Raw genomic sequence first — 15,023 nt, forward strand, 5'->3', positions numbered from 1 at the left:
TTTCTTCTGCTGCAATTTCCTCCCAAACCCCAACAGAATATTTAAAGTCATAAAGCTCTGTGTAACTCTCTTCTAAAATACTCCCAAGACCTATTAAAACTCTTTATATTTTATTATCCAATTAAAAATCTAATCACCCTTTGAATTCTTGGCTGTAATGGCAACCAGAAACATGTACTTTCTCAGATGTGCTGCTGTTTATCAAATTACCTCATTATTTCCTGACAAAAATGATGAAGTGAGAATTTCACCACTCATCATTGAAACTGTCAAATCCTACAGTATCGTTTTTGAAATTAGGTGATAAATTCCTCCCTCCACTTCAGGATTCTGGGACAGGATGGACTGCAGATTAAAATAAATTTGGCATGATTGTGTTTTCAAAATAACCCTAACTTTTCACAAAACTAGTTTTTGCTTTTGGATCCCGCCTTTCTGCAGCTTCTCTGTGTAAACCCTTAAAATAGTTCTGGTCTGGATTAAAGTTGGGGAAGCTGTCTGCCAAACTACTGGTGAAGGCACAGACCCTCTTGTCTATCATGCTGCTCCTACAACTAGAAACAGCAACCTAAAATCTGGGGAACCTGGTGCATGCATAGCAAACAATTTTCAGACAGGATTCTCACTTTTAAGTGCAGTATTATTTTCCAGCATGATACTTATGAATCTCAGTTGGCAGCACTGCATACAGCAAAACTGCTGATAGTAACATCCAAATGGTTTGTTTGAGAAAATAATGTTTCTTTTATTAGCAGTAGTAAATGAGACAGTTCTGCTCCAGCCCTTGGCAAAAGGAGTAACTCTGCCCAGCCCCACAAGCCCCCCAAAACTCCCAAAACACAAAATAATTAAATTATAACAAAACCAGAAAAGATGGAAAACTGGATCAATAGATAAATGCCTATTTACCACTGAAAGTAAAGTTCAACACACAGACATTTTCTACCTCATATTCACTTCTTTCAAAGTGTTGGTAAGTGTTTCAGTCACTGGTGGGTGACATTCTTTCAACAGTGCATTGGTCACAGAACCAAACTTCTGTAAGCTGTTTTCTTGCTTTTCCAATTCACCTTGTAGACTCTAAAACAGATAGAATAATTAAAAAAAAAATATATACATCAGGTATTCCAACTGCATGATGTAGAAACATTGCAAAATACTATGTATCAATTACAATACACAGTTTTGAATACAGTATTATGTGTTTCATTTAAATAGAAGGTTGTTTATAATGTAACAGCTGTTGTTAGATTCATTTGATTCAATACCAGTGTAGTGAAAATCAAATTTTAACCTAATCTTTTCACAAAATGTAAAAATCTTGTAAAAGAAACTATTCTAAACAAGTACTCTTGCACAGAAGGAGTAAGTGCATGGAACTGATTCAGAAATGGAAGAAAATACATTTAATAACATTTTCATGTTTAGAACAAGTTGAAAAAAGCAACAGTATAAAAGGATTTATTCTGAGAATAAGGTTCTTGGTCTTTTGTTTATCACTCTGAAGTACTGCTGGCAGGGAAAAAGCTCCTTTTGTTTTTTTACTCTTAAGTATTTTTATCCATATTGTGAGTTTAAACAGCCCAGCAAACCTCAACAGTATAGTAAAAATCTTCATAAGCAATACATGTAATTTTCTATGCCTGTTGTTTTACTGACTCTTCCTCTCTGACATGTAAAAAAATGACAACCTAGAAGAGTGGCTGTAAAGCACGTTAAAGGATGCCCTTTAAATTTTACTTTGAAAAGTGCTGTTCATGCTTAGGGAATTTGGCTGTATATATATCTTGACTTCAAATCACACAGAATATTTAAATGTTAATGTAAACTTAAATGTGCTGGCAAATACTAACAAAACAATTTCTTGTTAATTTAAGCACCTGGAAATGTTTGCATAATTATTTTTGATTCCAAAGACAATTTTCTTCGAAATAAAAGGTTATTCTATGTACTAGAACAAAGATTTTAATAATTTCTATTTTAATTATTAAAATAAATTTATTTCAATTAATATTACATTATAATTTTATAACAGGACTCTCATTGTATTTTACACTTCTATTACAGTGGAAAATCACTTGAACATTTAAGTAGCTCAGCTTTTGGAACATTATTTTCTTTGATCTCCAATCCACTGTAACCACAGGGTTGGGGGTATGTGTGTTAAAATGCGATTTCAACATGTACCAGTAGCTCAGAAGCCTGATGAAGCAGGTGAGAAGCTAGTTTTAATGGTCACTAGCACAACTTAAAACTTTTAACAATTTGACAGCACAGCTCAAAATTTAAAGAACAGCATCAAAAATCTAAACAGCAAACAACTATCACTATTTTATTTTTCTGCAAAATGAGAAGTGCAATGGCTATTTGATAATGTGTTCTCTTAATATCATGTGATTTTAATGTGCCAGTATGTCTGTACTTCCATTTCTTATGAACCAGTATGTATAGTTATCTGCATCCATGCAATAAGTACAAAATTAATCCCTGAATCTATCCTTAGTATGCCAAGAAGCATGGTATTCTTTTCACCTGAAGGTTATCAACCTGGACTTTCACAGCTTCCAAAGAACCAGTAAGAAGATAAAAACGAGACAAAGAATATCTGGCTTCTGTCAGGTAGCTATTCAGTTCTTCATAAGCTGCTTTGTAAATGCTCCACTGATCAAGAACAGATTGCAACAATATCTTCAGTTGGCTAACCTAGGAGGACAGAGGAAGAAAAAGTAAATGAAAAGCATTCAAGATATTTGGGTTTTGTTTAAACTATTTCCTTCCTTTTGATCTCAGATACTTGTTCTATATGCCTAATCTTAAACATGTTGGAGAACAAAGATTTTGCACAACCACCAGCTGGGCTGACACAGCATTAAGTTCTGCTTCATTTAATAAAGATAGGATGTCAGGGACTGAGAAGATATCAAGTCCATTCTACTTTGGTCCAAAGCAGGATCAAGAGAAATTGCTTAAGACTATGAAACACATATCCCTAAGACAGGCAAATCAGCCTATGAAAGTCAGCAGATAAGCTAGTCCTAACAGACTGCATTCCACCCGAGAAGGCAGACTGATGCTGATCAAACTTTGGATGATGACAATTAATGCTGATTTCTTCCTTATTCTCTGAGACCTGTGTGCTTGAAAAGGTAGTTCCTTACAAATTATTTGGTACCTTTCCACTAAATATCAGGAAGCATCCAAAAAGCTCCAATTACAAGAATTAAAAGCATCCTTGAATTAGGAAATATTATACTCATTTTATGTGGAGTGAACACACAAACTTGGGGATGGATGGAAATAGGGACACAGTTCAAAATCTCTTCCCCTACAATACAGCAGAAATCTACTAGCTGGAAACTGCTCATTCTCCCTCTCATCCATGTCCTATTCCTGGAGCTATAATTTGTCCCTTGATGATTCTTTTACCATGTGATCCAAATTGGCCCAAGAATGGTTAATTTCTTGCAGTGTATTCATGACAGCAGAAGAGACTTCTTCATTCTTGTTCTGTATCAAAGAAAGACCACTCTGTTCTACATTTTCTACTTCTTTTTCCTTTGTTCTTATTGATTCTTCTAATTCCTGAAAAGAAAAAGAAGACATCTGAGTACTTTTGTTTGTTTAATTGGCTAGATAATGCCTTGAGATAGAAAAGATGTCTATAAGCTCCTTAATTTAAAAAACAGGAAAGTGATGCTTGCATATTTTGGCTTTTTATTCTCAAGAGAATTATAATTCATCAGCAATTTTATTTAATGTTTTATGTTCCCTTTAAAGCATAGTTGTTTGTCTTTAATTTAAATAGAAGCATGTCCTCTATATTAAACTTCTGTGTAGTATTCTGCTCTCATGTAAGAGTCCAAAACTAATTAAAAATAGGACAACAGCTTGAATACATGGGAAAATTGTTGTGTTTCTTAGTTTACCCTAGAACACTGAGAGGGCTTTTTAATTAGTCCAAAGATGGATTAAGCCTCTGGAAAAAAATGAATTTTGCCACTCAAGGAAAAGGACAAAGTGACTTCCTAGGGAAAGATGTCAATTTGCCATGCTTCCACACATGAAGTAGAGTCTTTAATCCTTTGCCAGGTCCCAGCACAGTCCCTTGCCTGAGGACAGACAGCTTTCCCCTTTTCTAGACAACAAGTTCACTGGAGTCCAGCCAATGACAACAAGTAACAGGCTGCAGGAATTTTCCTTTTTGCCTTCTCAAGATTGCATGCCATTGGGAAGCATTAATGATCTCAATAGCATTTTGCTCTGCTCAGTGTTCCCAACACACTAGCCCAAGAAAATGGAAAGAAAATTAACAGTTGATGTGAAAACAAGTGAAGAAAACAGGGCTGTGTACATAAACACTGAGGCCATAACAACTTGTTAGTGGCTTGTTTTGCTGATTCAGGCAAGTGCTGTCTGTATTGTTGACTTAAGATGACCCTACACTGGTTATGGAAATGTTGATTCATAGCTTGCCAGTTTTATCTCATTTTACCAACAAGTGAAGTGCAGAAACTCTGGTATGCAACATTCACCAGTTACAAAGCCTGTGATCTTTGTCATGCCTCAGTAGCATAAAGAATGAAATTGCAAAAGGAAGAAAAGAGGACAAGAGGACTTCATGAGCAACTATCAGTCATACAGCATGCTCCCATAAGCTCATTCCTAGCCAGGAAACTACCTATATCATTTCACGGCACAATGCAGGGAGATCCAAGCAAGTCCTACAATGCTTTGGCTCATGGAAGCTGTGTATCTTCAGGTGGTGCAAACACTTGAGTCTGAGTAGAGGGGGAAAGTATGGCTTGTAGGCTTCAGGCCAGCACAAATCTGCATTTAGCTGTCTGGAGATAAAAGTAGTCAGTGTGATATGGAAAGTAGACTGTGAGCAATTTTGTGATGCCCCTTCATTAATTGGTACATCTTGTGATCTCACATTATATTTTACTTTTCTGCAAGCCTTTTCTAAATGAGAGATTAGGCAACCTTGGGCAAACTGAAAACCCATGACTTTTAATAAATTACTCTCATTACGAGTCTGAAAAACGACGAGTGAGCCATTGCCATAACAGACTTTACATTTTTGAAAGTGGGGACGGTATTTGGAACAAAATTCTGCCCAGTCTTGGCAAACACTTGCTATTAATATATATGTGTATGTGGAACATTTTTGCTGTACTGTTTATTCTTAGCCTTTTCTTTTGTATTATTTCATGTTTCTTCAAACTTCTAGCCATGACCTTGTCCCAGACTACAGCCTTGGACTAATACATCCTTTTTTTTTACCAGCTGCCAACAGAGCAAACATTTCTAAGTTGTACATACTAAATTTGACTTTCCAAAAAGTGGATTTTAACACTAAAAAAGTAATTTAAGTTTGTACAAGGATGCTCCAAAATTAAAAATCTAAAGCAGGCAAAAGATTCAAACACCAAGAACAGCAAATATTTCTGGTTCTCTGTGAAAAGGGGTTTCTTATTCACTGTTTTAAACCCTTAACTGCATTAAAGACACATTACTGTTTCTGATCTCTGATGGGAAAAAATGGTTGCCTTTAATTATTAATATGACGCTAGGCAGCAACTAACATCAGTTAATAAATAAACTGCAACTTTTGTACTAGTTGAACCGGATACCTGGGAGTGTCTGACACAGTTACTTCTTAAACAATTTGTTTCTCTGCTGATCAAAGTCTTGCCATTCAAAACTGACTCCTCAAGTGTATTTGCTAACTTCCTTGACCAAAAGGAACCATAAAGGTGATAAATCAGATTCAGCTTTGAACTCCAGCCAAGCACAGCCTGCTGATTATGTCAGGCTACGCTAAATTACCCTTGCTTCAGTCATATGGGTTTATTGTGCTGAAACCATAAAGGTACCTGAATTGAAACTAAGCACTGTAACCAGTTTGAAAACTTAGGTCAAGAATTTTTGAAAAAAAGCGACTTCTAACATATCTGGCCTAACCAATTATTTGCCTTTAAAGAAACAAAGATGGGTTTAACACTCTGGTGAACAGAAATTATTGTATGCATTTCATTTGAATAGATTTCCAGTTGTTCTGTTTGTTAAGACTTAAAAGGTAGATCACATTCATCCCATTCATTAAATGCATTCAGGAAAGACAGCTGCACCAAGATAAACATGCTTCCTTTACTCCCTCCCTTTTAAGAGGACGAGAACACCAAGAGTTTGGTCATAGAGCTATTCTGACAGAGTTTAATTACACATTTGATCTGGTGTGAAATTTATTATTTGGTGTGTGGTAGAACACGATACTTTTGAGCAAAAATTACCTGATGCCTGATACCATGCAGAGGCCTTATTTATAAATTCAGAAAAATCTGTTTTGCCTAGACACCTATAAGCTTGAACTCTAGCCTGGCAGCTCCAGAAGCAAGCTTCTAACTATTTAAATATGAACTATTCTGAATAAGATGTTCAGAGTTAACTGTGATACCCCATTCACTGCTACGTAGTCCTTGTAAGAATTTCACATCAAAAACTGAGGTGGTTCTGAGCTTATGAGCATTATGTACAGCTGCACTTTGCCTCATCCTGTCTCTGCCCATCATAATTATGATTCTCCTTCAGTCTTTCAAAAGCAAAAGTGAATCTAGCACTATTTTCTTCTCTGGATAGTTGAATGTTTGAAAAAAAATTGATTCCTAACACATTTTGAATAAAAGCATAAAGTCTCCTTGAATTCTAGCATTTTTTTTTTTAATCAGGTGGAAAAAGAATGGAAAAAGGGTGGTGGGTGGAGGAAAAGTAGTGATAAGGCAGAAAAAACAAGTTTCTGAATAGTCAAGCATGGCGTTCACGACATCATGTTCTGTAAGGCTGGCTGAACAGGAATAAGAACATACTGCTCTGACAACCTTCTAGTTCAGTAATCTGGCATGCTTGGAAATGTCCATGCTTTAATACACAATGTAAAAAGAATGACAACTGTGGTTGGTTTTCAACATCTTTGGGATATTATTGTTTGTACTTCCTTTCTTATTGCTTGCACTTCAGGAATGAAATCTCTCCCTCGCTGAAGGGCAGTTCTGTCACTGACTTCACGGATATGAAGACTTTACAGTTTTATCAAGCGTGGTTTCTAACTGTTGAAGAGTACTGTTATTTATAAAGAGATACTACCTGACAGTCTTTCAAAGCATTCTGTACTGAAGCCTGGTCTCCAATTTTCTGTTGCTGTTTCAGCTTCTTCTCTTGGGTTTCAAACCAAGTTTTTAGGCACTGCACATTATTTTCATACTCTGTCCAGGATTCCTGCAGACTTTCCAACAGCTGGATCTGCAAAGAAATATGAGTATATACTTTTTCATACTATTACCTTTATTGTTGGGTCGATTAAATAAATCAGTGGAGACCAATGCTGACCAGGGCCTTCTTGGAATTCAGTGCTTTCAGAATTTAAAAACAGTATATGCATTCAAATTTAAGTGTATTTGCTATTTGTAAAAGATTTTATAATGAAAAACTTGCTTTATCTAGAAATAATTATACAGAGATAACATATGAAAATATTATGACATACTGAAAGAAGTTAACACTTTAGCAGAACACTGTTATGAAGTGGAGTTCTTTTCAGAGATCAAGTACCTAAGGGTTTTCCAAATAAAACTAAGCAGGCAAACACATATTTTATATTCCCTGCTTATAACTGTGGTAAAACAGATGAAGATTTGTATCACCTCCTTTTTCAACTGCCTGCTTTAAAGTTATGTAGATTTTTCTGTTGTTCTAGGTGTTATTCAACAGCAAATGAGATAGCACTTGTATTTTTAGGAAAAAAAAGACAGACAGACATAACAGAGCATAATTTTAAAGCAGCAGCATTGCCATAAAAAGCCTTCACTTTATTTACAACAAACTTCACACTAGGGAATAAGCCCTCTTAATTAGCTGTAATCTTAATTAGGATGGGTTGAGGATGTGATGGTCAACAGCAGCCTTGGCCACAGTGATGATGCGACAGTTATATGTGAAGTAAGGAAAGCAAGACTAAAGATCCTTAGAATAGCAGACTTTGGTTTGTTCAGATAAACATGATCCCCATGGCAAGCTGTACTGAAGGATGAAGGAGTCCAGGAGGCTGGGTGATCTTCAAAGACAACTTCCTCAAGTCACAAAAAAGACAAATCCACAGAAAGTGGATTACAAAGAACGGGCCTAGAAGAACAGCATGACCACACAGGCTGATGCTGATGTTAGGAAAGGAAAATCTTGGCTGGAACTAACTAGTGAGGGACCGAAGCCCTTCTTGTCACTCTTCACAAGTACATCAGTAACTATTGGGAATCCACAGCATAGTCCGAGTTACAGAGTGCTTTGTTTGCTCTGATCCTTCTGATAAGATCTCCTCTCATGCCTCCCAGGTTTTCATGCTAATTAACAAATTTTCGCAACCTAAGGTACTAGTCATGGTAGAGGAGGAAAGAATTAGGGGCTAATTAAGCTGGACATATAAAAGTCCACAGAACCAGACAGGATGTATCCAAGGGTGTTAATGTAATTTCAGGGTTGCTGTCTATCACTTTTAAAAGGTCATGATGGTTGGAGGAAGTTGCTGGTGACTAGAAAAAGGTTATACTGCAAATTCTACCAGAAGCCATTTTCACATGTATGAAGAACAAGGAGGAGGAACAAGCATGACCTTACCAAGGGCAAATTATGCCTGACCTAACTGATTGCCTCTGCAACGATGATACATATGACTGACCCTAGACAAGTGGGGAGTAGTAGATGCTGTTTACCTTGGCTTTCGCAAGACTTTGGTATTGCATACGTTAGCATAACTGAGGAGACATGGGCTGGATGGGAGGTCTACAAATGAATGAACTGACCAGTCATCAGGTTTAAATGTTAGTGGTAAACATTTCGACGTCTATCTGGCAGTTACTTACAAGACGCATCTTCAGGGCCAGGCTTGGGGTTGATATTGTTTAATAGCTTCATTGATGAACTATACAACATGATGGACTGTGCTTTCAGCAGATTCCTAGATGGCACTGACTTGGGAGAAGTAGTTGATATGCTGGAAAGTAAGGCTGCCATTCAGAGAAAATTCAAGATGGAGGAATAGCCTCATCAATCCTTTTTACACTTGCCTTTGCTGAATTTCAAGTCCTGCACCTGGGACAAAATAACCTCAAGCAACAATACAGGCTGGCAGCAGGCTGGATAGAAGAAAAGGACCTAGGGGCTATGGTGGGCAATAACTTGAACTTAATAAATCAGCAGTGTGCATTTGTGCTGGTGAAGGCCAATGGCATCCTGGGTTAGATTATTGAGAGTGCACCCAGCAAGTCAAGAGAAGTGGTTCTTTCTTTCACCTTTACACTTGTGACCCATTTTGGGCCCTCCAGTGCAAGGGAGAGATGGACAGACTGGTGAACTGCTATAAAGTCATTAGGGAGCTGGAGCATGTGAAATGCAAGGAGACGCTGGCTTCATTCAGCCTGGGGAAAAAGCAGGCAAAGGAAGCATCTCATTGTGCTGTCCAGTCCCCTTGCGGGGAGGTATGGTGAAGATGGACAGACTATTCTTGCAGATGCATGACAAAAAGGAGAAGAGTGGAGATCTTCAAAACTCAGCTAAGCAAGCCCCTGAGAAATCTGATCTAATTGTAAAGTTAGCTCTGTCTGAGCAGGTGGTTGGACCAGATGACCTGCAGAGGCTTCTAGCCATTATAATCTTATAGTTCCACATATTTTGAAAGTTTGCTACAGAGCAGATAGGGTTTTGGTTTTTTCTTTACCTTTTCTGTTATCAGGCCTTGCAGGATTTGCCAACGTCTGTTCATTGCTCCGAGCTGTTCTGCAAAATCAGTTTTGTCACTGCGTTTACTTTCAACATCCTGGCTGCTAATTTGTAGCACTGATTGGTTCACAAAGTCTACTGTCAATTGTTTGCAATTTAAATCTATCTTGAAACCCTAGTAAAAAAGAAGGGAATAAAAAACCCAAAACATGAGTACCAAAATTTCTCACCTTCCTGCAAAACAGGAAAAACGTTCACAAATTACAACTTTACCACAGTTTAGCTAAAAGGTTTTTTAGCAGTTGACAAGAAATCAAAAACACTGTTACTTTTTTTCTAAATTTTGAGAAGTAAAGCAGCAATACACTGCCTTTGGAATAAAGAATTTGCCTTCCCTCTGTCCCCCTACCCCCCCCCCCCCCCCCCAATATAAATAAATCTGTAAGCATATGGATATTGGTCTCAAGGATCAGATTTAAGAAAGCCTGGCTATATATTGATTTTTTTTCATTTTATTTAGTCTTAAAAATTTTAACTCAAAAAACAGATAACATGGAATATATTCTTGCATACAAAGTATAATAGCCAAGAAGTGATTTTTCAGGAGACTAGTGAAACAAAACTGACCCTGAGAGGAGAGTCACTGTGTGCAAATCTGTTACAAGATCTAGCTAAGAGCACTACTGCTACTGATCTAGTTAAAGAAGTGAAATTGTGGCATATCTATATTGCTCAATAGTTATCTCAAGATACAGCACAGCATCTTTAATTTTTGCTTCAGATACTGATCAAAATTACCTTGCTCTGTAAACCACTGGCCACCTTCCATTCAAGAACAGGCTACATTTAGAGGAGAAGGTGGTATTACACAGAGAATTCATAAAACAACTTACATAATTTGCAAAATGCTTTGTGGGTTGGGATGAAAGACAGATCTAATTATGTTTAATCATGTACATATTGCTTTGGATTTACCTGGAAATTAAGGCAAGCATATAAAAAATTATATTATTGCCATAACTAAACAGCAGAGTAGAAGTAATTTTGGCTTTTTTTTCCACAGTATCAGATATTACCAAATTTAACTTTTGTACAATTCTAACCAGTCCATAATCTAAGGGTTGGTTTCTTTTCTTCAACCACTTACATTCTACATATGTATATATATTTAATGGGGATGATTTGAAAGGGAAATCAGTAACATTTCCACTCAGTACCTTGTACTTCTGGATGTAATCCTGAATGACTTTCTGTCCTACTACATTTTTTATATTCTCTTCATCCTGCTGAATGACATTTTCCATCAAGGAAATCCAGCTCATAATTTCAGTCATAGCATGGCGAGACGGAATTTTGTCCATCTGGAGCTGTAGAGATAAGAGACTTAAAATGCATGTTGTGAAGACAATGGATAAGAATTCCTTGCTTTGCATTACCATAGAACACTTCCTTTACCTGCTCTTATTATCATATATTCTACATTCGTAACATATCACTGAAGTTTATAAAAAAAAAGAAGAAAGGTTTTAATAGGAAATATATCTTATAACTGCATGCATCCTAATATGGAAATATTACATTAAAGGGTTCTTACTTCCATTCTTCATTGTACAAGGAAACAGGACAAACTCAAAGATTCCATTTCTGACTTCCTAAAGATTCTGCATTCTCATTTCCTAATTTTGCATCTGGCTTATGTAGAACATCAACTTTAAGCTATGCTTTTCCTGTCCTTCTAAATGGCTAATGAATAGACTCGTGTAAAATAATTTTATACTACTAGTCTTGTGTGGTGATTTCTAAATGGGCTCATTTTGAATAGTACCTGTTTTTTTCTTAAAAGACTCACTTTCACCATTTGATACAGTAGTGTGTGCTTACATTTAGTTACTCAGAAATGTCTTCTATGACATTTTAAGGTAGATATGTATTTTGCATTACAAGGCAGATCAGAAAACTACTGAATGACATTAATTTGTTTAATGTAATAGACTTAGTTAACATTTGTTTCCCTTCCTCTCTCCCACTAAATCATGCTATTACTAACTCTGAGAGCATCCCAAACTATAAACTGAAGCAACAGCTTACACTGATAACCTCCTCAGCTAAAATACTAAACCAACTTTTAGACCAGTATAATTCTTTAACTTCAGTATTACAGCACTAAAAAACCCCAGAAGTACACAACCAAATCCCTCCTGCTCCTACATATACTATCAGGGACCTTGTAAAATGTTCTTAGAATTATTTTGTCTTGCACAGACTTGAATGCAGTCTATTCAATTTGAACAAAACCACCATCCAGACCTGACAGGGCAAAGGGACACGAACTCCCTTTTTTTCAAAAAGCATACAAACAAGATGAAAAAGCCCTCATCGGTTCTTTGGTTAAGATTTAACAAATGTAACAGTGAAAGTCTGAAATTAACATCAACTGGTGTTAGACAGCATGGGTAGGCAGGATTTGGATATAAATGTAAGCTTTTCCACATTAAAGCAGGAGTAACATTGTTCCTATCTTGCCTCACATGGATAAATGGAGGAAGGAAGTGACTATCTCTCAAAGGCAGCACCAACTGTATGGTCTGAATTTTCTGGAATATCGAAGGCCATCACTGGCCTTCCTTACCTGGTGTAATTTCTCTTGTACTGCTGGGATTTGTGTGAGCAGCTCTGTCCACTGACTGTCAATGTGGGACAATCCTGCACGCAATGCTGCTGTATCCACTTTCTTCAGCCTGAGGAGCTGGTTTCCAGTACTTAGGACAGAAGATTTCTGTGATGATTTAGCATCTACCTCTTTTGAAAACTCCTGTAAGGAAAATAATTTTTGTGGAAATAATCAAGTACTTGTTTATTGTACTGAAAGCTTTACCTCAGAAAGCTAAGAATATCCTCCCTTCCCTTTAAAAATATGTGCCTTCTATTAGAGTCTACCAGATGTACTTGAGACCAGGTGAAAAGAAAAATTGTTCTCAGTCATAAAACCATTTTCTGTTTTCAAAATCATCATCAAGCTTTACAATCATTGCATTTAGCAAGGGAGTGTTTAATGTGCATACATACCAGTTTTTTGAAGGACAGCTCACCTAGAGAAGCAGATTTGTATTTTTTTTTGCATACTCACTACTTCAATAATGAGAAAAAGCATAACCATATGATTGTTCAACTTTTTATTTGTAATTGGAGAGAAAAAGGTGTCCTAGGTCCAGGAATGACTTACTAAAAAGGAGTTCAGATGGTCTCGGACTGTTTCTAGTTCCTGAGGAACTGTCAAAGACTGTTGGCTCCAAAATTCAAGTCGCTCCTTTGCAGATTGTAACCAATGTGTCAATTCATTTGATTCACTCTGATACCTGTAGAGGTGTTTAAAGAAAACTAAAATAGTCATTGTCACTTCTTTTTTCCAACTGAGGTACGCCAGATAAAAGTATTTTCTTTCCTTTATCAAATTTCAAAAAACATTACTTAATTTTAAAAAGAGGTATGGTATCAGGAAGCTCTTATTTTAACCATTATAACCACAATTCCTAACAGTGCCTTCCTTTTGCCTCTTAGGAACAAGTGAGTTTAATGAAGGACTAGTAACTAGGCTACAAATTTGTTTGGGAAAGCTGTAACAGCATCCCACCACACACACATAAATAGATTTTTGCTTTCCATTAGAAGGCTCAATCTTCCAAAAGCTTTACCACAAGGTATCTCAGAGCAGATTGTTGGCTTTTTTTTTCAGAAACTACATCCATATCATTTCATGTGCCAAGCAATTAATGAAGTGTCAGAATAGGAGTGTCTCCACATAACCTATACATGTACAAAACCTCTATGTATCTTCTTGAAAGGCTAGTGAGCCAACAAGCCAGGGTTATTATGAATAATAGACAAAGCTTGTATGTTACTTAGAGAATTCATTTCAAAAGTAGCGTATTAACATTTGCAAAGTCAGCTAAAAGCTCCCCTTCCTATATGCAATGACACAGACCTACAAGAAGCCAGTAGTAGAACATGCTGAGGCTACTCTAGCAAAGCATACACCTTTTCTCATCAACCTGCATGCACATGGGGCTTCTAAATTAGTCATCTAAATAAGACATCTTCTGACTTCCACCAGCTGTTATCTAGTACATGTTTCATTTCAAATGAGAGAGCACAATAGCACTTCTATGGAACAGAAGTAGTATAATGTAGAGTAGTCAGACTGTCACATACATCTCAAAGTGCTTTCTTTTAAATGTTGACTCTAATAGTTCTGCGTTCAGAATGACTTTGACCTGAACAGTGCAGGTGAAGAAGTTTATATTGTCCATTACATCAGCATTACCTTGTCCAGTGCTTCAGGATTGTCTCCAGCCTATGAAGCTCCTTGGTAACCCTGCTGGTGTTACTCAACCAGTGTTCTCCTAGTTGGTTCAGTTGACTTTCAAGATCTGAGCAGCTAACAGAAAAAAGGAGCCTTTTCCCATCATCTAGTACTTGGTATAATTTAGGTTGGTACTCAGTCAGGTTAGATCTCAGATGCTGTAATGACAGAGCAGATGGTTAGACAGCTCTGCAGGTCTCTGCTACTACACTTTCTCAACATTTAGGGGTTTTTTACTGTATTTTTTAGTGTAACCAATGTCACCACGGCACATCACATTTTCTCCCTGTGCCCCAGCTCTGGAACTCCCTGAGAACCATCATGCAGGTAACCTGCTCAAAATCTGAACATGCTGTCACAAACCCCCTCACTTCAATATGCCTGTTGACACCTCCTTATGTGCAGATGTGTACACCTCCTTGGTGTAGATACTTTACACTTGAAAAGAACAATTTCAAAATAAACTTTGTGTGACAGCAACATTTCTGAGAAAAATAAATTAAAATATCAGATTTTAGCCTACCATCTCCTGAAAACTCTACTGCAATCAAAGCTTAAGGTGTCCAATATCAACCTAAGAGTGCCCACTCTTCAGCACTTTAAATGCCTATCTTCAGCTCTCTGGTCATCTAACTTCTTACTGATCTACCCTCCTGCTATCCATGGCTACAAAAAAGATCACCCCACCCATTCAAATCCCGCGGAACATAGAAGCCAATTGTTACGGCACAAGAAAGCAAAAAAGGTACTTGAAAAAGGAAAGGCTGTTAACCGTAGAATGGTTTTGGTTGGAAGGGACTTTAAAGATCATCTAGTCCCAACCCCCTGCCATAGGCAGGGACACCTTCCACTACATCAGGTTGCTCAAAGCCCCATCCAGCCTGGCCCTGAACAC

General features: G+C 37.1%; 1 protein-coding gene across 15 annotated transcripts in view; it reads right to left on the minus strand.

Moving 5' to 3' along the window:
- The window catches only part of SYNE1 (spectrin repeat containing nuclear envelope protein 1), a 316,992-nt gene that overhangs the window by 55,659 nt on the left and 246,310 nt on the right, over nt 1-15,023 (minus strand). For all 15 annotated transcript variants that reach the window (XM_056344229.1, XM_056344228.1, XM_056344232.1 and 12 more), the window contains 9 exons: nt 14,090-14,286; nt 12,992-13,124; nt 12,398-12,580; nt 10,986-11,135; nt 9,767-9,943; nt 7,144-7,299; nt 3,427-3,582; nt 2,533-2,703; nt 947-1,080 (listed from right to left, as the gene is read on the minus strand). In XM_056344229.1, the coding sequence (XP_056200204.1) occupies nt 947-1,080; nt 2,533-2,703; nt 3,427-3,582; nt 7,144-7,299; nt 9,767-9,943; nt 10,986-11,135; nt 12,398-12,580; nt 12,992-13,124; nt 14,090-14,286 (1,457 nt within the window). The remainder of the gene's footprint in view (nt 1-946; nt 1,081-2,532; nt 2,704-3,426; nt 3,583-7,143; nt 7,300-9,766; nt 9,944-10,985; nt 11,136-12,397; nt 12,581-12,991; nt 13,125-14,089; nt 14,287-15,023) is intronic.

The sequence above is a fragment of the Falco biarmicus genome, chromosome 6, assembly GCF_023638135.1.
Source record: "Falco biarmicus isolate bFalBia1 chromosome 6, bFalBia1.pri, whole genome shotgun sequence".
NCBI classification, from domain to species: domain Eukaryota; kingdom Metazoa; phylum Chordata; class Aves; order Falconiformes; family Falconidae; genus Falco; species Falco biarmicus.